This window comes from Marmota flaviventris, chromosome 5, assembly GCF_047511675.1.
Source record: "Marmota flaviventris isolate mMarFla1 chromosome 5, mMarFla1.hap1, whole genome shotgun sequence".
NCBI lineage: Eukaryota > Metazoa > Chordata > Mammalia > Rodentia > Sciuridae > Marmota > Marmota flaviventris.
The window spans coordinates 33,845,056-33,871,348 of record NC_092502.1 but is presented as its reverse complement, the minus strand read 5'-3'; the positions used below and the strand labels follow the sequence as shown (position 1 = coordinate 33,871,348).

General features: G+C 34.8%; 1 protein-coding gene across 2 annotated transcripts in view; it reads right to left on the bottom strand.

Annotated features, from left to right (window-relative positions):
* Fnip1 (folliculin interacting protein 1) overlaps positions 1–26,293 on the bottom strand; it is a 115,716-nt gene that overhangs the window by 44,903 nt on the left and 44,520 nt on the right. For both annotated transcript variants that reach the window (XM_071612117.1, XM_071612118.1), the window contains exons 2-5: positions 16,261–16,387; positions 2,769–2,903; positions 600–700; positions 294–368 (exon numbers count right to left, since the gene is read on the bottom strand). In XM_071612117.1, coding sequence (XP_071468218.1) covers positions 294–368; positions 600–700; positions 2,769–2,903; positions 16,261–16,387 — 438 coding nt within the window. The remainder of the gene's footprint in view (positions 1–293; positions 369–599; positions 701–2,768; positions 2,904–16,260; positions 16,388–26,293) is intronic.

Below are 26,293 nucleotides of genomic sequence, written 5' to 3'. Positions count from 1 at the left end.
AAATACTAACTTCGTTCAGAACTGCAAAACTAAAAATCAGCAGGTTAACATAAGATGAAAATGCACTCAACATTTTGCTTCCAGATATACCATCAAATAAATTATAGAAACAGAAACAACATCTCCTGTTTTTTGATTAAACACAAATGATGCAATCTGGTCTCCATAAACCTTCAAACTTGGAAAAGACAAAAAAAAATCTGAAGTTGTACTATAATACAAAAAGCAATTCTTTTTTTTCATATCCACTTATCATAACTAAAACTTTTCTCTCTACATCCATAAGAACTTACGTATTGAGACTTCCACATATACTGCTGCCAGTCCGTGCAGTAAAAACTTTGCTGAGCATGAGCTGTGGAGGGGAACTATAAAGAAAAATAGAAGTTCAGACAATTCTTTAATTTATTGTAAATAAAAATTGGTGAGTCATCCAGATTTTGTAGCATAATAACAAGAGCCATCATGAAGTAGCATTAAAACTACAGAACATCATAAATCATGTAGCATGCTCAATATGAGTGGAAAATCAAATGAAATTCTGTCATCTTCAAAAAACAAAATTGAATTCACTTTAAAAAATTCAGAAAACTCCTCACCGGATCTGATGAATTTTTAAGGTGGATCCTTTGTAGCTCATTGCTACTGAGCCAAACATCATCTCTCCAAGCATATTGGCATCAGAAGAGCACCTTGAACCCTGAACAATAACCAAAACATTAGTAAAATTGCAAAATTTAAAGCCCCTATGATTTTTTCAAATATTGATTTTTATTTTAAAAATTTCTTTTGTTATATTATTCTACATTTGAAGGTTTTAATTCATCTTTATGTACACTGTCTTTGTGTACAATGTCTCATACACCTAACCATTTTGTTAACACAGAAATTTAACTCATTCCCCTTAAAAGCTGTGCCATAACTGGGCATGGTGGCGCACACGTGAAATCCTAACTACTTGGGAGGCTAAGAGTAGGAGGATCACAAGTCCAAGGCCAGTCTGGACAACTTAGTGAGGCCCTGTCTTAAATAAAAAATAAAAAGAAATGGGGATGTAGCTCAACGGTAGAGCACCTGAGTTCACCAAATGAAAACACGGCAGTTTAGACCAGTTCCTTTTTCTGATGAATATTTAGGTCACTTTCAGGATTTTGCTACTACAAATAATGCTCAAAATCAACATACTTGACCATGTATTAAATATATGCAACATTTCTCCTCCAGGAGAGATAACAAGTATAATTCACTGAATAGATAGAATAGTTCTACTTCTATTGTGTAAAAGAAGTATCTACATATGAGGTGATTTGTATATAGTTTGTATTAAAAAAAAAAAAAGACTTGTGATCTTCAGATTCAATGTAACTCAAATCCTAATGGCATTTTTTACAAAAATAGGAAAACATCCTAAAATTCATATGACCATGAATAGTCATGAGTAGCCTAATAACCTAGAGAAAAAAAGAACAAAACCGGAGGCAACATACTCCAGATTTCAAAATATACTTCAAAGCCAAGTAATCAAAACAGTATGGTACTGTCATTAAAAAAAGACATCAAATCAACGAAACAGAATACAGAGCACAGATATGAATTTGTACCTATAGCATTAACTAAAGTTTAATAAGGTTGCTAAGAATATGCAAAAGGGAAAAGATAGTCTCTTCAACAACTGCTTCTGGGAAAACTGGATATTCATATGCAAAAGAATAAAACTGGACCCTTATGCTATATGCAAAAATCAGCTCTAACTAGAATAAAGTTTCATGACATTAGTCTAGGCAATGATTTCACAGATATGATGGTAAAAGCACAGGCAACAAAAGTAATAACAGACAAATGGAACCACATCAAACTAAAAAGCTTCTTCACAGCAAAGGAACAAGAGGATACGAAGTCAACCATGGAATGGGAGAAAATATTTACACATCATATATCTGATGAGAGGTCACTCTCCAAAATATACATGGAACTCCTACAACACTACAGTAAAAATGAGTGAACTAATTTTTAAAAGGACTTAGGACTTGAATAGCCATTTTTTTCAAAAAAGCATACAAATGGTCACCAGTTACATTTAAAAATACACAACATTGGGCTGGGGTTGTAGCTCAGTGGTAGAGCACTTGATTAGCATGTGTGAGGCACTGGTTTCAATCCTCAGCATCACATAAAAATCCTAGAATTATGTTATTTCAAATAATTAAAAAGTCCAAGATTCTATTTTGATACTACTAAAAATAAAACAGTTATGATTCATGCAAGCTTGGATGACATGAATAAATTCACATCAAGTGACATTTGCTTAGCATTAAACTGAGCGCTGCTCTTAAATAGAAAGTAGTTAAGTTTACAGAGAAGTTGCTATATAGTTACTGATTTGTTGAATTCTATATTTTAAAAGAAGAATCATGTTACTTTTGAAAAATAAAAACATACATTTCTGGCTGTATATATCTCCAATGATACTGTAATTTTATACCATGAACTGCATTATTTTACATTTATCTTCATACTTCAATAAAGAAAAGATACATAAAATAAATTATTCTGGTAGACCAAAAAATAAAATTTAAGAAAAAGAAAATATCCACAGTTCTCTATACTTTTCCTATCCTAAGATTTTTCAAAATTCATAAAAATATTTCATTATTATATCTACAACATAAAATGCTCCAGGAAAATAACTATTACATCTCAGGTCTCTAAGATGGTGCTCTAAACATATTGTAAATCAGTAAGTAAATAAATAAAATCAGTGATCTTACCTGGTACTTAGGACACTGGTCTTTTACATCAGAAGATAAAGTGATAGAACTATCCAAAGAGGAAGAACTATCTCCTCCAGGCTTGAGTTGGCAGCATTTCCCAAAGACTTTAACTTGGGCATCACTGCAGAGTTTCTGAAATACAATCAATATTCCAATTCATATTCTAATAGATTTTTTCACCATATACTGTCAGAAGCCACTCTGGACAGGAGCTATGTATGCAGCGAGCCAGCCATGGGCTGTGTGTGGGTGTGAACTATGAGCACTGAGTACACATAGTGGATTGGACTGGTGTCGCCTCTCTGTTTGGGCTGGCAATGTATGTGTTCTTTTTACTCATTCTGCCTATGATCCCCACACAGCAAACAGGATAGGCATGGCCTTCCAAGATGTTAGTCAATCTGCTGATAGCAAGACAACACAAAGCTAGATTCAACCCCATGAAACCTAACCCCTTGCCTCATCTGAATGGCTTCTCCCCAATAAAAAGGTTCAGAATGTGTTCCTCGCTTTCTTTCTTGCCTGCCTTGCCTCCTTTGTGGGAGCTGGGTCAGAGAAACCATCACAGAACCCAAAGAAAAATAATTGTCATTATTTCGTGCCAGCTCACTTCACCTGAAGTGATTCTTACTGGTTTAGTCATGTGCTGCAATAATATACAATACAAATTTAATCACAGCACAAAAACCTTTGTAAAATCCAAGGATGAAATAACTAAAAATAATATAATTTAATATAAACTCTATTTTTAATTTGCTATGTTTTCTTCAGTATTACTTGCTATTCTTTGACACACAGATATAACATTTGAGGAGTTTTATTGCACTTTTCTCACTGACATTACTAAATCACAAGAATTTTTCTATATTATAATGGTCTAAACAAAATTTATTTACAGTGACTTAATAATATACCGTGGCAGTTTTCAAATCATTTGGTCTTAAACCCCTTTTGTTCTTATAAATTACTGAGAATCCCAAAGGCTTTTGTTCACTGGAGTTATAGCTATTAATGTTTTCCTATATTAGAAGTCAAAATCGAGAAATTTTAAAGTATTTATTAACTCAATTAAATATAACAACAAACCTATTACAAGTTAATACAAATAACATTGTTTTCAAAAGGTAACTATGTATACATGCTGGAGAGAAATGTAGGAATGGGAGGAGAAATGCAAATGAGTTATTTTACCTTATTACATACATGTATGTAGTATATATATGCTTAATTTTTTGAAATGAGAATGTATTCAGGCAATGAACTTATAAATTTATCATATCCCATCCCAAATGGGTTCTACAGCTTTCACTATTCACAACTACCAAAGCTGCAATTTACCAATGTTTGTAATACATACATTGTATATAATAATAATAGTACTTCAATGTTTTATTGGTCACCAGTATACTCATTCTTCCAAGTGAGAGGTCTCAGTAGGCTTTAAGAAGAAGCAAATAAGATCGGCATGGTGGCACATGCCTGTAATCTCACAGCAACTAGGAAGGCTGAGGCAGGAGAACTCATAAGTTTGAGGACAGCCTCAGATACTTAGTAAGGCCCTGAGCAACTCAGTGAGACTCTATCTCTAAGCCCTGGGGAGAGGGCTCAGTTGTAAGCCTTCTTGGTTCAATCCCCAGTACTTTAAAAAAAAAAAAAAGTAGTGGTAGTAGCAGCCACAATTTGACTGAAATCACATTTTTTGAAGACTATTTTACATTTACCATCATCATCAAAGGCATTTCAAAGAGGATATTTAATAATCCCTAAATCATCTCTAACCAAATGCTTACGGGAAAAAAAGAAGGGCTTTTGAACTAGAAATGAATTAAACTATGATTTATGGGCAGTTTACTCGATTTCTCTAAAACTTCATTTGCTATCTGTTTAATGGGAAGAAAAGCCCTACCTAATGACACTTAAGGGAATATGTATGTAAACACAAATACACACACACACATATATGTATGCATACATACTACACACATTATAATAAAATAATTATAATACCTTAGAGAACTTGTACATGCTAACTGATGTACCGTTGAAACTAGAGAAAAGTTAAACCAGGGAACTAACATAAACTAAAGGACCTCCACTATGTATTTCCATTTATAATAAACACTAAAAATATTAGTATTTTTAGTATAAGTACCCTTGGCCTCATCTTAGAAACACTACTTATTGATCAATAAGCTTTTATGTACATTTTCTCTACCATGAAAGGTAACTCTTTCGCATATAAAAACCATGAAGTCCAAAGATGTTAAACAACTTCACCAAGTTTATAAGTGCTACTAAGTCTTATATCTAAAACCCACTCAGCTTGACTTTTCTACTATTGCAAGCCACTCTTTCATCAGTCAACAAAAGTACTGTACTATGTATACCAAGCCCTAGAGAACACAGGAATTAACAATCTAACAGGAAAAAAAAGACATTTAAATAATTATGCAAATATGTGTAATTTTATGTATAATAAAACAAATGACAGCAAAAGCTAATTCACATTAGCATTTACTGAGTCAGGCTACTATTCTGTTTTTACCTAAATTACTCTTTGAATAAAATTAAATAAATCTCTTAATAAAATTTAATGCATACACAAATAAAATTTAGTAAAAATATGTTTTTTTAGGGGGAAAAGATATCAGAGACTGAACCCAGGGTGCTTAACCACTGAGACACATCCCTGCCCCACTTCCCTTTTAAAATATTTTATTTTGAGGGGCTGGGATTGTGGCTCAGCAACAGAGCGCTCGCCTAGCATGGGCGGGAGCCGGGTTCGACCATCAGCACCACATAAAAACAAAGACATTGTGTTGTGTCCTTCTACACCTAAAAAATAAATAAATATTTTTTAAAATATATATTTTATTTTGAGATAGGATCTAATTTCCTTAGGGCCTGGCTAAATTGCTCAGGCTGGTTTTGAACTTGGAATCCTCCTGCCTCAGCCTCCTGAGTTGCTGGGATTACAGGTGTGAGCCACTGTTCCTGGCTCTCCCTTACATTCTTAAACCATAGCTCTTTTGAACCACATGGCAACAACTACAGGAGCAGATGGTCCTCTAAGGAGTAAACAATGCACAATCAGCAACCCAGACTAGGAACAGTTCTGTAATGAGAAGATTTAGGAAAAGGGGTTCAATTTTCTTTACAATTTACTTTCATTCCTAGGAAAAGTGATTACATACTTTATATCAAGCAACGCCCTCTTAAGAAATATTTATCATAAACATTATTAAAAAGTGAGTCTTTATATAACTGCCCTATAATTTTAGTAGCCATTTGTACAATTTCAATCAGAAACAAGTAGCAAGTCTAGTACAAAAAAACCTTTTTTCTGAATCAAACAAGAATAAGTTGCCATCTTGATGTGCCATCAGCTCTAAATAATGTACATTTCCTCAAATCAAAGACGTTACTCTCTACATTTCTAAAATACCACAAAAAAATCAGGAAATCTTATTTGATACATTATAATCATCTAATCCTCAAACTCCACTAAAATTGGCCAGTTGTCCAAGGAGTATCCCATAGAGGGAAAGGACCCAGATCATATTCTTACATTTAAATGTTTATTATCTCTTTTTATACTCTAATTCAAGGTGGAAAAAATTCCTCAGTCTCCTTTCTGACTTTAATGACCTTGACACTTTGAAGATTTCAGGGCAGTTATTTTGCAGACTCAATTTGTCTCATGTTTCTTATGATAAAGATTCAGGTTATGCATACTGAGGTGGAATATCACAAAAAGTGACAGTGTCCTCACTGAGTCTTATCACACAGCTTATGATTTCAATTTGTCCCATTAAGTGATTATATTCTTTTAAAAATTTTTTTAGCTATACATGGATATAATATCTTTATTTATTTTTATATAGTACTGAGGATTGAAACCAGTGCCTCACATGTGTGAGGCAAGTGCTCTGCCACTGAGCCACAACCCCAGCCCTGATTATATTCTTAATACTAATGATCACTTTATTTAAGTGCCATCTACCAAGCATCTTCACTATGACGAAATTATTTTCTCCTTGTAATTAGTATTTTGGTCAATGAAGATTCTGAAACTATATAAATTCTCTGTTCCTCAATGAACTTTTAATTTATTCACTGATGTAAGTATACAGTCATATGTACATTCAGTGAGTTTTATTCTAATACTGTCATTTATTGTTTTATAATAAAGTCTTCTTCAATTTGGTCAATGAGTCTCTTCAAAGTGAATTCCAGGAACTTTTCAGTTTTTTTTTTTTGGTGGGTTTGTTTTGTTTTTTTCCCCTGATACCAGGGATTGACTCTAAGGACACTTAACCACTGAGTAACATTTCTAGTCCTTTTTATTTTGATTTAATTTTCTGAATTCTGATGCAGGGTTTCACTAGATTGCTTATAAGCTTGCTAAGTTGCTGGGATTGGCTTTGAACCTGTGATCCTCCTGTCTCAAGCCTCCCAAACTGCTGGGATTACAGGTAAGTGCCACCACACCTGCCTCCATGTGTTTCTGATATGTTCCCATCACTTTTGGCACTTGCAGCACAGAAAGTTTCAGGCTTACCTTTACCTTTTCCTGCCCCAAACAACCCAGGCACAAGTCAATTCTCGAAGAAGATCTGGTTATTTTTAGCATAAAACAGATTTTAGAAAAATGTGGATACTATGATGCTCATTATAGTGGAGTCTCATCGCCCCCAGGGCCTCTCAATGAGCAGAACTAGAAAGTACATTTATGTGTCTACATACACATACACATATATATCTACATTTACTACATCTGCATATGTATCTGCACCAAAATCTCCAATCCAAATCCATATGGCTCCTGTAGTTTTCTCCATTTCCTAATTTATACCTCCCTTCTCTCACATTTAGAAATAAGTTTTCTATCATCTTGAATGAGATTTATTTCATCAACGTCCTTGGATATAACTAGTCTCCCATTTCTCTTGTCTACATGAGAAACAGATGCCCATGAATTCAAGTGCATTCTTCACAAGCTGATACCAAGGATGAGTGCCCCCCTTCTTCCACTTAGGCATGTTAGATCACAACTTATGCAAATATTCTCGTTAACCTACCTGGGCTCTGATACCCAGGTCTGGGTCAGTGTGCCTCTACCAGATGGTATCTGTGCTCAGCTCTACTGGTATTAGAACTGAATTGTTTGGATAAAGAAGAGAAGGAGGATAGCAGACATGAGGTATTAAAATGTTTAATCTAGGTATATAATTATGTCACATTCTATCACAATTGAACTTCAATCAAATAAAAGTATTTTTCACTTTTCTTACAAATAACTTTCCCCAAAATTTTCAACATTTTTCTTGTTCTGTTAATTAAAAAAAAACTTAAGTTTTATATAAGTAATAAATTTGTATGATTCAAAACTCAAAACAAGGTATAGACAAAGAAGTCTAGGTACCATCCTTATTCAACTACTCTCAGTCTACACATTAATAGGTAAAATAATTTTTATTGGTTTTCTTGTCCTTCCACTGTTTTTAATTATAAACATAGGCATAATATTACTTTTCTTCCTCTTTTACAGAAAAATTCAATTGTGTTCCTTGCTTTGTTTTTCACTAATACACTGGAGAATTTTTCTATCTTTAGATATCTTCTTCACTCTCTTTTGATATAGCTGCACAGTATTAGACTGTATAAATATACCACAATTTATTTAACCATTCATCTATTAATAACATTGTTGGTGGAAGTGCAACACTTGGGAGTTACAAACTACAAAAGTAGAAGCTACGGCTGTGGCTCAGTGGAAGAGCACTTGCCTTGCATGTGTGAGGCACTAAGTTTGGTCCTCAGCACCACATAAAAATAAATAAATAAAATAAAGGTATTATGTCTATCTACAACTTAATTTTTTTTTTAATTACAAAAGTGTTTCCCAGGTTGCCATGTCTTTTAGCTTTTAGTAATTCATCACTCTTCTACTTTGTGGATTCTGGATTTTAAGTCATAGCTACAAAGGTATTTTCCATTCCACAGATATTTAGAAATTCACTCATATTTTCTTTTGTAATGTAGAAAGTTTCTTCTTTTTACATTTAAATTTTGCATTTAACTGTTTGATACACTTAGTCTTATCCCAATGTACACAGTGGAATATGATCTCAAATTCATCATTCTTTCAACGGCTATCCAATTATCCCAACACCATTTATTTTTATTTTATTTATTTAGCCTTTATTTATTTACTTATTTTTATGTGGTGCTGAGGATCGAACCCAGGGCCTCGCACATGCCAGGCGAGCGCTCCACCACTGAGCCACAACCCAAGCCCTCAATACCATTTATTAAATGATGCCTTTAACACATACTAAATTCCTTCATGCATTTAGACTTATTTCTGATTCACTATTTTATCCCATTGGTATCTTGTCTACACACCAATAATAATTTGGGTGGGTGGGTGGGGTAGTGGGGATTGAACTCAGGGACACTCAACCACTGAGCCACATCCCTAGCCCTATTTTGCATTTTTTTTTATTTAGAGACAGGGTCTAACTGAATTGCTTAGTGCCTCACTGTTGCTAAGGCTGGCTCTGAACCCGCCATTCTCCTGTCTCAGCCTCCCAAGCCACTGGGCAATAATACACTTTTAATTATTGAACTTTTACAGTATAATTGAAAATTAGTGGTTCATCCCCAGTGCCCTTCATTTTCAGCTTTCCAACTATTTGCTGCTAATTTTTTTCCAAGTTGAATGTTATAGTCTACTATCTAGTTGGAGGCACTACCCACGCCCCCCCCCCCCAATAAAAAGGTTAGCATTTGGGGGAGGAATGATGTTCTTCTACAAAGCAAGCTGAAGAAAATGGACAATTTTATGATGCTGAGCATCACATAAGAATATATTTTCCTTTGCCATTTGTTCAAGTAACTTTTTATGTTTCTACAAAGACTCTTTAAAAGTTCTGGTTAAGTTTATGCATAACTACTTTGCCATTTTAATTTGTTTTCAATGGAGGTCTTCCTTTCTTTGTATCTTGTAATTGTAAGCTATTTATATTGACTTTACTAATACTACATTAACTTTGAATTCAATTACCTAATCAAATCCTGTCCCAAATCTGATGTCATAATTAAGACTCAACTATACATTTTGACATATAGTACCTGCCTTACCCAAGAAGGATATGTTCTATCAGCCCCCAGTGGATGCCTGAAATCAGATACTAATTAGTCCTATGCACACATACGTATGATAAAGTTTTATTTATAAATCAGGTACAGTAAGAGATTAAAAATAATAACCAATAATAAAATAATAATACACAATAATAAAAGTTACATAAATGTGGTCTCCCTTAAAATATCTATTGTACTGTACTCCTCAACCCCCTTATTTTTTGTTGACTATGGACATTATGGTTTGGATATGAGGTATCCCCCAAAAGCTCCTGTGTTAGAAATGTTCAGAGGAGAAATTATTGGCTTGTGAAAGCTATAATCTAATAAGTCCAACCTAGTTTGAATAGACTGACCAGGTAGTTACTATAGGCAGATGGGGTGTGACTGGTAAAGTATCCTGAAAGGGTTTGTCTTCCGTGTGATTCCTCCCCCTTCTCCCTCTATTTCCTGACCTCCGTGAGCAGAGCAATGCTCCTTTACCATGCTCTTCAGTCGTGATGTCTTGCCTCACCTTGGGTCCAGAGCAAGGGGGCTGGTCTACCATGGTTTAAACCTCTGAAACCATCAGTCAAAATAAACTCCTCAAAGTTGTTCTTTCAAGGTATTTTAGTCACAGTTATAAAAGGCTGACTAAAAGTAAATCAAGGAATAATGCTTAGGAGTATATAAAATTCTCAACCCTTACAATTTGTATTCACCTTTCCAGGAATTTACTGACGTACAAAACTATATCCTTACATATAATCAGTGATAGTTGAACACGTGAATGAGCACATAATTTACTAGGAACTCATGAATTAGCACTGCATTATTGCTGACACAAAACAATGTCTAAAATAAGAACAGTAATGTGATAAAATTTAATTGGATTAATTTGGCTATATATATATATATATATATATATATCACTGTTTAAAGAAATTATCATGATAATTTTTCCAAATATGGGAAGATACTTTTTAAAAATAAACGTTCACTTTAAGCAGGTGGTCGAGTGCACCAAGTTCAACCCCCCAGTACCGCCCTCCCCCCAAAAAAAATTGGGGTGGGGGTTGTGGCTCAGTGACAGAGTGCTTGCCTAGTGTGTGAGGCAGTGGGTTTGATTCTCAGCTCTGCATGCTAGTTAATCAATTAATTAAGTAATTAATAAGATCAATTGACAACTCAAAAAATATTTTAAAAAACAACAACAAAACCAACTATGCTGGGCTGGGGTTGTGGCTCAGTGGTAGAGCAGTTGCCCAGCTCGATTATCAGCACCACATATAAATAAATGAATAAAATAAAGGTCCATCAACATCTAAAAAAAATTAAAACAAAAAACTACACTGAGAGTCCATCTCACTCCAGTCAGAATGACAATCACCAAGAATACAAGCAACAATAAACGTTGGTGAGGATATGGGGGAAAAGATATACTCATACATTGCTGATGGGACTGCAAATTGGTACAACTACTCTGGTAAGAAGTTAAACTCCATTTATTTTTTTAAATTTTGGGGGGGTACCAGGGATTGAACTCAGGAACACTCAACCACTGAGCCACATCCCCAGCCCTATTTTGTATTTTGAGAAACAGGGTCTCACTGAGTTGCTTAACAACTCACTTTTGCTGAGGCTGGATTTGAAATTGTGATCCTCCTGCCTCAGCCTTCAGAGCTGCTGGGGCGAAAGGCATGAACCACCATGCCTGACATTATACTCCAAATAAATGACCTAATATTACATTTCAAAGCCCTAGAAAAAGAACAAACCAACACCAAAAATAGAAGATAGGAAATAATTAAAAACAGAGGTGAAATCAAAGAAATTGAAACAAAAGAAATAATTGAGAAAACTGACAAAACAAAAAGTTGGTTCTTTGAAAAAATACATAAAAATGACAAACCCTTAGCCATGCTAATGAGAAGGAGAAAGAAAATTCAAATTATTAACATATGTGATGAAAAAGAAAATATCATAACACTACAGAAATACAGAAGATAATTTGAAATTATTTTGAAAACTTGTACTCCAATAAAATAGAAAACATCGAAGGCATTGAAAAATTTCTAATCACATTATTTTCCCAAATTGAATCAGGATGATATACACAATTTAAACAGTCAAGTGATGAAATAGAAGATGCCATCAGAAGGTTACCAGCCAAGAATAGCCCAGGACCAGATGGATACACAGATAAGTTCTACAAGACCTTTAACAAAGAACTAATACCAATATTCCTCAAATTATTTTGTGAAATAGAAAAAGAAAGAGCACTTCCAAACTTATTCTATGAGGCCAATATCACCCTGATCCCAAAACCAGGCAAACACACATCAAAAAAGAAAACTCTAGACCAATATCTCTAATGAACATAGGTGCAAAAATTCTCAATGAAATTCTGGCAAATCAAATACAAAAACATATCCAAAAGATAGTGCACCACAATCAAGTGGGGTTCATCCCAGGGATGCAAGGTTCATTCAACATACAGAAATCAATAAATGTAATTCATCACATCAATAGACTTAAAAGATAAGAATCATATGATTATCTCAATAGATGCAGAAAAAATATTTGACAAAATACAGCACCCCTTCATGTTTAAAATACTAGAAAAACTAGGGATAACAGGAACGTATCTCAACATCATAAAAGCTATCTATGCAAGACAGGGATGCTCTCTTTTACCACTTCTATTTAACATAGTTCTTGAAACATTGGCCAGAGCAATTAGACAACTGAAAGAAATTAAAGGGATATGAAATAGGAAAAGAACTCAAATTAATGCTATTTGCCAGTGATATGATTCTATACCTAGAAGACACAAAATATTCCACCAGAAAACTTCTATAAATAATAAATGAATTCAGCAAAGTAGCAGGATGTAAAATCAATACCCATAAATCAAAGGCATTTCTGTATATCAGTGACAAAGCCTCTGAAAGGGAAACAAGGAGAACCATCCCATTTACAATAGTGTAAAAAATATATATACATATATATATATATATTTACATATATATATGTATGTATGTATGTATTTGAAAATCAACAAAATAGGTGAAAGACCTCTACAACAAAAACTGCAGAAAACTAAAGAAAAAAATTAAAGAAGACCTTAGAAGAAAGAAAGATCTAACTTGTTCTTGTATAGGCAGAATTAATATTGTCAAAATGACCATACTACCAAAAGCACGTACAGATTTAATGCAATTCCAATCAAAATTCCAATGACATGCCTCATAGAAATAGAAAAATAAGTCATGAAACTCATCTGGAAAAATAAAGAGACTCAGAATAGCTAAAGCAATCCTTAGCAAGAAGAGTGAAGTAGGTGGCATCAAAATACCAGACCTTAAACTATACTATAGAGCAATAGTAACAAAAACAGCATGGTATTGGCACCAAAATAGACTGGTAGACCAATGGTACAGAATACAGGACACAGAGACTAACCCACAAAATTACAGTTATCTTATAATAGGCACCAAAAACAAACATCAGAGAAAAGATAGCCTCTTCAACAAATGGTGCTGGGAAAACTGGAAATCCATATCCAACAAAATGAGATTAAATTCCTATCTCTTACCATGCACAAAATTCAACTCAAAGTGGATCAATAACCTAAGGAATTAAACCAGAGACTCTGCACCTATTAGAAGAAAAAGTAGACCCAAATTTTCATCACTTAGGATTAGGCCCCAACTTCTTTAATAAGACTCCTATAGACCAAGAATTAAAATCAAGAATCAATAAATGGAGTGGATTCAAACTCAAAAGCTTCTTCTGAGCAAAAAAACAAAACAAAACAAAAAAACAATCAGTGAGGGGAATAGAAAGCCTACATTTTGGGAGCAAATTTTTACCACACACACATCATCAGCTAGAGACTAATCTCTAGGGTATACAAAGAACTCAAAAAGTCTAAGCACCAAAAAACCTAACACCCTAATCAATAAATGTGCCAAGGAACTGAACAGACACTTCTTAGAAGACGATATGCAATAATCAACAAATATACGAAAAAATGTTCAACATCTCTAGCAATTAGAGAAATGCAAATCAAAATTACTCATCTCACTCAAGTCAGAATGGCAGCTATTAAGAACACAAACAACAATAAGTGTTGGTGAGGATGTGGGGGAAAAGGCACACTAATACACTGCTGATGGGACTGAAAATTGGTGAAGCCAACATGGAAAGCTGTATGGAGAATTCCATGGAAAACTGGGAATGGAACCACCATTTTACCCAGCTATCCCACTCCTTGATCTACAGCCAAAGGACTTAAAAACTACTATAGGGACACAGCCACATCAATGTTTATAGCAGCACAATTCAAAATAAACTGTGGAACCAACCTAGATGCCCTTCAGTAGATGAATGGATAACAAAAATGTGGTTTATACACAATGGAATATTACTCAGCATTAAGAGAGAATAAAATCCTGGGATTTGCAGGTAAATGAATGAAGGTGGAGAATATAATGCTTAGTTAAATTAGCCAATCTCAAAAAAAAAAATGCCAAATGTTTTCTCTGATATAAGGATTCTGATTCATAATGGGGTTGGTGGCAGGGAGCATAGGAGGATTGGACAAATTCTAGATTGAGCAAAGGGGTGGGTGGGGAAGGGAGAGGGCATGGGGGTAGGAAAGATGATGGAATGAGATTGACATCATTACCCTAAATATATTATGAAGACACGAATAGTGTGATTCTGTGTACAACCAGAGATAAGAAAAATTGTGCTCTGTATGTATAATATGAATTGTAATGTGTTCTGTGATCATACATAACAAATTAGAATTTAAAAAATTAAAAAAAAGAAAAGAAAAAGCAACATCCCCTCCCCCCGCCCAAAAAATCAACTGGCTTCCAACTGGTTGCAAATGGGTATTTCAGTGTATTCTGTACTGTACAAAAGCAATATGTGGAATTTTCAAAAAATTAGAAGATTTTGAAAAAAACTTCTGAATAAAATTTATAATGGATTGAAATATGCTCTGCCTACTTACCACATGTGAGGTAGCATGCAATTTAGAAAACATAGGTAAATAATAGGCCAATTTTTTAATTTCAAGATTTTTTTCATAATCTAGTAATATACAAAGATAGCCATAATATATGACTATGAACAAATTGTAATGAGAATTCTGAATGAGAAGAAATATACCTAAGGGAAATCAGAAAGGAATTTTTTTGGTAGTTATAGATGGACAGAATGCCTTTATTTTTTATTTGTTCATTCTTATGTAGTGCTGAGGATCGAACCCAGTGCCTCATGCATGCCAGACAAGCACTCTAACACTGAGCGACAGCCACAGCCCCTCAGAAAGGAATCCTGAAGGAGGGTAAATTTTATCTAAGAAGATAGCATAAAAAACCAGACTGTTGGTATTTAAGGTAGTTTGATTTCTAGGTACCAATTACATTAAAAGTTTTAGAGTAGGCTTAGAGGAAATTTTCATTGTTAAATAATAAGTGGATAATATTAGAACAGAGCTAAGAGACAGATACTATTAAGAGAGGAAACTAAGACACACCAAGGATAGACTAACAGATAGAAAGGAGAGTCTAAGATGAGAGGAGACCAAAAACAATGAAGATAGCCTGACACAAAAACAGAGGTATCAAAAGACACCAAGAGAGACAAAGGTCAGAGACAAAAAGAGAGGAGGAGGACATACTTATGGACTAAATGCTTGCGTATCCCTAAAATTCATGTTAAAATCTTAATCCCCAATTGGGTGGTATTAGGGGATAAGGACTCCTAACACATCTTCTCATGGGAAGATGATTAAGTCACGAGAGCGGAGCCCTTTGGGGATTAGCCTCCCCATGGAAGAAAACTAAGAAAGGTTCATGGTAGGATCTTCCTTAAGAGCCCAACACTCAATTCAATTTAGCAACTCATAAGCGTTCTACAAGTTTCTTTCATAGTACTTAATCACAATTTAGAATTGTTTATACATTTATTTGTTCAATGTCTACCTCCCCAAATAAGGTGAGAGACTAAGAGGGCAGAGCCTATAAAATTCCAGGTCTGAAATCTTGTAGACACTTAGTTATTTACATAAACAAATGCTTTTTTCCTCTCATCAGAATGAAAATGTCATATAATCATATAGATTCATAAAGGTCAAACTAAAATAGTTTCTAACTAGATTGATGACAAATAATACAAGTATTTTCTTATTTAAAAAAAAAAATCTCAAATCAGAACTCTGAACTTTAAACATTTTCTATACTGACAAGATACTTTGTACTTACAAACAGAAATTCTACTCATTCTTTCTCAAATTATTAAAATGCTCAACATTAAATTCAAACACATCAATAATGATACTCACCGATACTGATGTGTCCTCATTTTTTCTCTTAACGCTGGAATCAAATAAGACATTTCTCCCTCGCCTTTCACAGTCTTGATATACAATCAATCGAATTTGACTTGGATCAAACTCTGGCAAAGGCCAACTTGAAAGAAAAATAAAGATCAGACTCACTTTAATAAATATACCACATACATTTGTATAAATAAAAGTTATACAATAGGGCCAGAAATTATATTATTACTGAGGAACACATATCTTTATATAAAATATCATTATTTTTTTAGGGTCAAGTTATACAGCTATAACATTTTAGATCAAAAATAAAGCAAAGACAAAATTATTTTATTTAAAAATAAAAGTTGTAACTATCATTAAGTACTTACAAAATATAGTCATCCTACATGAATATAAAAGGAGTCAATAAACAGTGCATTTAACATAGATAAAAATATAGGCTGACTTCACGGCATGGACTTAGATGACATAAAAAGATTAAACCCATATTTTAAAATAGTTTTTTTACTTCAATATAGAAATGTGAAAACTAAACATTTTCAGTTTAAGACAAGAGTTTTAAAAAAGTGACAAGTGTTACAAAAATTCTTCTATACTGCTAATATGAATCAAAACTGGCATAATCTCTTCTAAAAACTGTGTGCATGTGCATGCGTGTGTGCGTGTGTTGGTGTTAAATGGACAAAAATCAACTAAAAATAAAGCTGACCTGAGCAATTCCACTCAGCAAAGTTCAATGTAATAGAAAAATGTTCATAGAAGCACTGTTCTTAACAGCTAAAACTAGAAAGAATCAAAATGTTCTCCAATAGCAGAATGGGTAAATATATTGTGATTTGCTCAGATTATTAAATGTTATACAACAAACACAAGAATGAACATCATCAGACAGATAAAAACAAATAGATCATAAGCAAAATAAATTAGACAATGACATATACACAAATAGCTACTGTACTTTCCCACTTACATTTACATAAAGGTTTAAAAAGGCAGAAGTTTTATCCTGGGATGCATACCTAGTTTTAAAATTTAAAAAAAAAAAAAAAAAAAGGCATGGGCTGGGGGAGTACCAGGTGGAGTGGGGACAATGAATATGTTTTTTGTTTGTTTATTTTGGGTACCAGGAATTGAATCCAGGGGCACTGAAAAACTGAGCCACATCCCAGCCCTTTTTTATTTTGAGTCAGGGTCTTGATAAGTTGCTCAGAGCCTTGCTAAATTGCTGAGGCTGGCTTTGAACTTACAATCCTCCTGCATCAGCCTCCCGAGTCACTGGGATTACAAGCATGCACCACTGTGCTAGGCTTCATATGTTCTATGTTTTGACTAGACAATACTTACACAGATGTTCACCTGACATTCTCTATTAGTAAAAATCATATCAAGTTCATTTTATGCACTTTTATTAATGCATAATATATCACAATTTAAAAGATTAATAAGGTGGGTGAGGTAGGAAAGAGAGAAGAGAAAAAAACAATGAGTGGAATGGAGGAGAAACTAGCTGGTTAATTGAATGCACTGCTTACAGGAGAACTGGTAAGAAATGGAAGAACCAATGTAAAATGAAATTGAAGCTATTTGTATTTGGGTACATCAGGCTAAATGGTCAACTCCTCAGGCACAATTCTTGACTGGGTTCCTTCATTTCCTTAACTCTATTAATTCGTGTGAAACTAACTATAACTGGCAATATAAAACATCTTCATCTCAAATTATTGACAGAAAATACAATTTTAGTTTTCTCCTGTCTAATCCTTAGCAAATGCTTGTGTTACAAACTGATGAAGCCTTACTCTAGAAATGCAAGCTAAACCAGAGACTCATCCATAGACCACAGTGATTAGCATCACAGTGAACTGTTTTTACAAAACTGCATTTTCATGTTATGTCGAGGAAATTATTGAGACAAGGTAAGGATTTTGACAGGTAAATGGGACAAAAGGAAAAGAGGGCCATGAAGATGGAGCAAAAGACTCCAAGAATACAGCTGAAATAATGGACAGCAGAATCTAAGCTACTTAGGAAAGGCAGTGATAGCATGAGGCGAGCAGATTTGAAGACAATGAAGATAGAATGGTCAAAGTGCTAAAAGGAAAAAAAAAAGCAGAGAGTGTATAGGGGGATAGGATAAGGAATAGGACATTACAATCATAGGGTAGAATATTAAAGATATTAGAGATAGTAGTACCACTAAACAAACTATAATTAAAGAGAGAGCATATTCATTAAAAAAACAAAAGTGAAGAATAAATAAACTAGAAGTTGGGAACATTTCAGTAATTTTAAAGAAGAGAAGCAAAGAAGCCAAGAAAGATCAGTAAAGACAGACCACCAGAGAGAAAAAGACTCATGGGAAAGTAATATTTCAAAACCAAAGCCAAAGAAGATAAAGGAAGAATAATGCCCAGCACCAAATGTTGCAGAAAGGCCAAAATTCATAAAGACTGAAAGTGTCCTTAAAATTTAGCAATTTGGTGGTGTGGATACTTGTTTTAATCAGCTTTTTTGCTGCTGTGACTAAAAGAATATAGCAGAGGGAAGCAGCTTACATGATGATCAGGAAGCAAAGAGAGAGAGCTCTCTACTTGCCAAATACACATATATACCCCAACACTACCCCCCACCTCCTCCAGCCATACCCTACTTGCCTTCAATTACCAGTCAATTTATCCTATCAGGTGATTAATTCACTAATTGGGCTAGGTTCTCACAACCCGATCATTTCTCCTCTAGACCTTGCACTGTCTGATATATAAGCTTCTGAGGGACACCTCACACCCAAGCCATAACAGTACTGTAGTTAGAAAAGTGTCAGTGGTGAAAGAGGCGAATGAGTAGTCATATAACAATGCATTTAAAAAAAAAACTGAGAACTTAAGAGAGCAAGTAAAGGTTTCCCCATGAAAGGTGGAGACACAGCAATAGTGTGATGATGTAACTACCATCTAAACTACTATGTTTTGAAAGTAAAACAGACAGGAGGACACTATGATTATTGACAACCAAGCTCTATGGTCACCTCAGACAGGTAGAAGAGGGGAAGCTATATGAGGATTTTATTTTGTATTGACAGAGATGTATGTGTATGAAATATATAGGGGGAAAAGTATATATTTAAGCTATGTATTTCTAAGTCGAAGGTAAGGAAGCAGAAAGAGTCAAAGTTAATAAGATGGAATTGTTAAATTAAGATTCTGGAGAAGTTGGGATAGCTTGGACAAGGGTACCCTAATAACACTGCCAAATATACTTAATGAGGCAAGAAAAAGATGGCCTACAAATGAAAATTAATGCAGATGGGTTTGCAGGTTGGAGACACAAAAAGAAACAAAACTGAACATTTAAATTTGATCACTTTTTTTTTTGTCTAACAGGTAGGAGTCATTCATATTTATAAGCATATGTGAAGTAGGTGGCCTAAATTGGGCAATAAGGTTTGAAACAAAACCTAGCAAAGTCATTAAAGTGCTAACCTGACAAAATCAGAAGTATAGTCAAGCTATATACTGAGGGCCCAGATGAATTGAAAACCTTAAATCTGTAATAAGACTAATTTTCTGCACTACCACAGAAGATCTCAAATGTGGAAGAGACAAAGACAGACCATAGATTTAATAGGAGGTTTTCTGAGCAGATACAAGGGAAAATAGGAAACAAGGCTGTTAAGAGTTACTTACCGAAAGAAGGTCTGGATTTACTAAGAGAATGTGGCCAGAATGCACCCGATTAAAGAAAAGGAGGGGAAAAACTAACAAACATGTGGTTTCAGTTAAGTTAAATAAGAAGTCTGAATGAGGATATAATGTTACGGCCAGAATGGAAAGATCTCAGAATGAGCAGTCTCAGCTAAAAATTAGGCTCATGGTATAAACCATGAGGAAAAGACCAAGGTCCATGGAATCAGGAACTGAGAGGTCAGAATGTTAGATGTGTGGGCTGCCCAAGATGATGACACACAGTGATCTGCAAAGACAAACTATCAGCTAAGTGTCAAAGTTCCTGAACAATACTAGGGAGCTGCTACAGGTTTCCAAATGACAAAACAGAACAAGGCATGGTACAATGTCATGAAACTACAAGAAGTAGTTTTCGTTACACAAGAAACAGTCTCCAGGCAATAATGGTGGGCCAAATTATTAAGCCTAATTTTGGGTAGTTTGTGGACAAATAAACATCCTTTACTTAAGGAAAAAAGGAAATATGGCCTGTGAAGGCAGAAAAGGTGAAGAATTTGTGAAGAAAGTGGGGACACATGGAAAGCATTATAATTGGTACAGAGAAAAGGCAGTATAGGCATTGGGGAGGATGGAAGAAAACATGAAGAAGGGTCCGCAGTTGGAGGGAATTAGACTTTGGGACATGCCTGAATATCAACAGAGGAATGAAATAAAAGAGACTTAAAATAACCAAGCCTGTATTTAAGTGGAAATCTGTCTGAGGCTGTTTTGATCTAGAAGAGACATCCATATAGAATACTAATTCAAAACAGCAACAGCAGCAGCAGCAGCAGCAATAAGAAATGCTGATCAAGACTCGATGGGGAGCTGGGGATATAGCTCAGTTGGTACAGTGCTGGCCTCACATGCACAAAGCACTGGGTTTAATCCCCAGCACCACAAAAAAAAGAAAGAAAGAAAAAAAAAAAACACCTCATAGGGTGGGGCTAGGGATGTGGCTCAGTGGTAGAGTGCTTACCTAGCATGTATGAGGCACTGGGTTTGATTCTCAGCACCACATACATATAAATGAATGAAGTAAAGGTCCATCAACGTCTAAAAATAAATAAATGAATAAGAATATAAAGAAACTCATTGGGGAAGACATCTGTGCTTTGACAGAGTATATGCTTGAAATAGAGAGGGGTTACTACTAAAGCCCCAATTGTCTTTACCTAATAATGGAAAGAAGTTGTGAATTAGGATATTTATAATCATATAAGAATGATAAAAAGTGGCCTAACAAATTATTGTATTTGCACTATACTAGGAGAACATGATATTAAAAACAATATCCCAAAGAGGATCCTTCAAAAGGCAAATAATTTTAAATGGTAAAAGTCACCTGAAATTTATTCATTTCATCGAGTGAAAGAAAAGTGAAAAGGACCTACCTAAAGTTATATTCTGGATAGTGCTAGCTGATCTCTCTTCTCTTCCCCTCTATCACTACTCTACCTTTATGGGCAATACTCAGCACTCAAATTATTTAGATTTCTAAGTCTTCTGACATCTAATCCACCATGTTTTCTACTTCATCGTGTTGCCTATTATCAAATTATAACTGAAGATATATCCAAGCCAAATCATTATCAGTGGTAAACATACCATCACCATTTACAAAAACTATCTGCTACAGCCAAACTTTCCTCAGTTTTAAGTAACATTAAGTGTTCAATGTAACATTAATTTAAACATTGGTAAGTGTATTCAGTGATGAACCACAAACTATTTTAAGTTTCTACACAGATGTTATTTATACTTCATGTCAGTTTATCTGCTATGCATGTTTTTTATGACACATTCAAAGAATGGGAACAGAAAATAAACATGCTGGAATAGACAGACACCCCCTTTTACATATTGACACTACACCTCAGGAGACCATGTGAATACATGTAACACATGTCACTGACTATCAATATGGGGATAAATCATGTATTCTTTTGGGGGAGTGGGGGGTAGAAAGTAATGAGGGATTGAACTCAGGGGGCATTCAACCACTGAACCACATCCTCAGCCCAATTTCATATTTTTTTTAGATACAGGGTCTCACTGAGCTGCTTACTGCCTCACTTTTGCTGAGGCTGGCTTTGAACTCATGGTCCTCCTGCCTCAGCCTCCCGAGTGGTGGGATTACAGGTTTGCACCACAGGACCTGGTTTAAATCATGCATTCTTAATGGGGGTGAGATGGCTCACAGAGGGACAAGTTCTTGGAGGAGTGTGGGGAGAATGACTTAGATATTAAATGGATTGTAGCCTTCCAAAGGGCCACAGTACATAAGCAAATACATGGTGTAATTGTGGTATCAAAATGTCATAAGTAGGGGAGATGGTGATTAAGAAAAATGAGGAATGGGCTGGGGCTATAGCTCACTGGTAGAGCGCTTGCCTTACAGGTGTGAAGCCCTGGGTTCGACCCTTAGCACCACATAAAAATAAATAAGCAAATAAAGATATTGTGTCAAAAAAAAATATTGTGTCCATCTACAACTAAAAAAAAAAAAAAATTTTAATGGGAGTAATAAAGGCTCCTTATGGAACAACAGTGGGAAAAATGGTTGAGAAACACTGAGGTATTTTAGATCAATAAAATATTTTAGATCAATAAATTAACAATGTCACCCTCAAAGAAAATTTGTAAATCTTTTTTTTTTTTCCCCCCTATTTGACCAACTCTTCGGCCTCATGGATCATCTTAAAATTCAATTTGATGCCCACTGTAAAAAATATCAACTGAGCTGGGGTTGTAGCTCAGTGGTAGAGCACTTGTCTAGCATGTATGAGGCATTGGGTTCGATTCTCAGCACCATATATAACTAAATAAACATCAATTGTGTGTGTGTGTGTGTGTGTGTGTGTGTATTGGTGCTGGGGATCGAACTCATGGCCTTGTGCATGCAAAGCAAGCACACTACCAACTGAGCCATATCCCCAGCCCCAAATTTTTTTTAAAATATACTGAGGCAGGGGTTGTGGGCTCAGTGGTAGAGCAATCACCTAGCACATTCGAGGCCCTGGGTTTGATCCTCAGCACCAATAAAAATAAATAAATAAAATAAAGGTATCGTGTCCAACAACAACTAAAAAGAATACATTTTTTTAAAAAATATGCCAATTGATCTCTTTTCCTCTACCCTACTTTAATCATCCATACATTTTCATTTTTATGTAGCATGAAAGAGTGTTACTATACAGTAAACTAATCAAATCTAAAGATTTTAGTTAATTCATTCAGTAATCATCTGTAGAGCACTAATTATGTGTCAGCACTGTTCTTTCCTGAGCTTTATTTATCACTGTTATGTCTCAGTGAAATGAAAAATGCAAAATGATGCAGATTAGCTCTAAGAAACCATTAACATCCTATGCTCCTGCATGAAATGAGGGAAGATAGGAGCTAAGTTTCAAAGCTATGCATGTAGTTAGGAACCTTCCCTCCCCATGCATAAATGAAATACTGAAAAGCATTCTCAGTTTGGTACAGGAGAGAGAGGGAAAAAGGAGTGAGAGAAGGAAGAAAAGAGGAAAAGAAGGATGCTAAATTAGGCTATAAAAGCTAAGTAAAAAATGTTTCCATTATAACACCAACATGCCAAGAATTGGCCAACATCAGAACCCAAAAGCACCACAATCAATTCAAAAAATATTTTCTATTCATGGTTAAAGATTTCTGAGTTCTTAAAATCCTGTAGGCAGACTCTGCTTTGAAGAAAACTGCTTCTAACTAGTCAATTTTAAAATGTGTCTCCTAGCTCGGCATAGTGGTGCAAGTCTGTAATTCCAGTGGCTAGGGAAGCTGAGGCAGGAGGATCAAAAGTTCAAAACCAGGCTCTGCAATTTAGCAAGGCCCCAAGCAACTCAGTGAGACCCTGTCTCTAAATAAAATACAAAAGGACTGGGGATGTGGCTGAGTGGTTAAGTGTCCCTGGGTTCAGTCCCTGGTACCAAAAAAAAAAAAAAAAGTGTCTCCACAAAGCAAATTATATATGTCTATAAAACTTAATTCTGCCACAGAATTTTTCATTTCTGTGCAGTCTTTATCTTCCCTATTTTCCTTTCTACATAATCCTATTTCATACCTTTTTTGCCAACCAAGTATCTCCTTATTATTTCTGATTTTATTTCAGAAATCACTTCTTTCTCCATCCTGTTCAGGATGCCAAATTATTTACCTAAAATTTTTGACTCTAACTAGTAAGTTTCAGAAATCAAATATTTTTCTAAGTCTTCAGATTAACGTTTTCTTTTCTCTATTCTATGGTATTTTTTCTGAGGTCTTTTATCCTCCAGTTCCACACTATACTCCTGACAAGGACAGAATTTTTCAGTCTGAGATGTTTAAATTGTCCTTGGCCCCATGCTACTGGTTCAGTTGGATGCTTGCTGAATCCTCTTCTAAGTTATTTAGCCAGGAAGCAATTCCTAGCCCAAATGTCATAGTTTAGAAAGTTTCTATCATTGCAACTCTACTACATTGAAATTAAAATACTTTTACTGTTGGACTTTATGTCATGCTGAACAAGTGAATTATATGAATAACCAATTCCCTGAAAACACAACATCAAAGCAAATGCCTATAGTATTTTTCTTTTGCCCAGGTGGTTTTCTTAAAAATGTCATTTCTCAAAGAGTAAAGGAAGAAAGGTAATGATTAATAGATGAAAGGATAGTTGAATCCTGTAGCTTCCTTAAAACAGTACTGCAGGGGCCTAGGTTTATGATTGGCACAGTATTTGCATTATTGCCAGGAAACACATAATGAAGAAATGCTTAATTTTTTTTTTCTTAAGCAAGTACCATCATCAGTGACAACATATCACTATTGTACCAATTTTGTTTTCTGTAAAATTCAAAATCATTTTGTAAACAGAAATCCCTCCCAGATTGAAAACTGGTTAATCACAAATTAATCTACATACTATAGAGAGAAGATGGGAGATAGAAGAAATGTTAAGGATCCTCAATTAATACCAGATAAATTGAGGTCCATGTCAGTAACATTTTAAAATAACTATAAAAATAATTGGATTATGACCAGCAGTTTAATACAATGCTATTTAACATCTTAGCATTAAAGTTTTTATTTCAAGTATTTTAAAGTAAATAAATTGCCAAATTTATAACTAGACAGTGATTTTTATGTTGATACATAAAAATAAATCCTAAGTTAAGCTGTACACTGGTGGTATCCTATTTCTCTTAAGCAGTTCCACTTTCCAAAATCCCTAAAAAACTCCAGTTATGCACAACTGCCAACCCAGGTTAATTATAGCAATGAACCATACTCATCTGAAACCACAAGACTGTCAGGTGACACAACAAGAAATCTGAATTTAACTCAAATAAAAGCCTCTCCATGCTGCAATGCACAAAGGCTTAATCCTAGCTACAGTACCATGGGGGACTGGGAATCCTTAAGAAATCTGTCACCCATGACAAAATCTATTTTTACAAAAGACTTTTATCTGTCCAGTCCTATGGTTTCACAAGTAACATCCTGCTTTTTTGTTTCACTGAAGAGTCCGGGATTTTTACAGAAGCAATTTATAAATGCATTTCAATTCTTTCATGTCTTCTACTTTAAGTGTCTGACTAAGAAAAAAATCAATCTAAGTATTCTGTAAACTAAGTGCTGTCCTGGCAGTTGGTACAAACCAGAAAGGCCAAAGTAATTTTTTTAAGGGTGCTTTAATTTAATAAGGACTCTCTGAACAGAATGCTTAGGCAACCACGGCTAGAACTCAGCTCTTCAATAATCCACATCTATAAGGAATTCAGGTTTGCCTAGTAAACAAGAAAGCAGAGTTAACTCCCTTCTCAATTTGTATGTCTCCATTCTGCAATTTCAGACAAGACCATACACACTCTTGGAACTCACAGCAGACTTGTACACTACCTGGCTAGCCAGCAAGTTTGGAAAACCAAGCACTACTGATCACAGTCCTCAGAGTGATCAGTACGTAAACAACCTCACTAATTCGAATCTTTAAGTTGAATTTAAGGAGATAAATCTAGCACAAAATTCTGTCTCCTAATTACAAACCTCAATAAAGCTGTTACAGTATTTGGCTAGTTTTAAGAGACTATTAGCTCACTCTCTTCTCAGCTGGCTTCGTATTTTAACATATATTAGAGTGTTCTTCCAGAATACCAAAAGGTGTATCTGTGTATGTATGCTGATATGATTAATGCTATAACAGAAATGCTTGACAACAATATGCTATTAATGCACAACCTAATAGTATGCTGAGAACAAGAATCATTTCCCACATCCAATGTGGCAGAAACAGAAGAATGGGCTCTGAA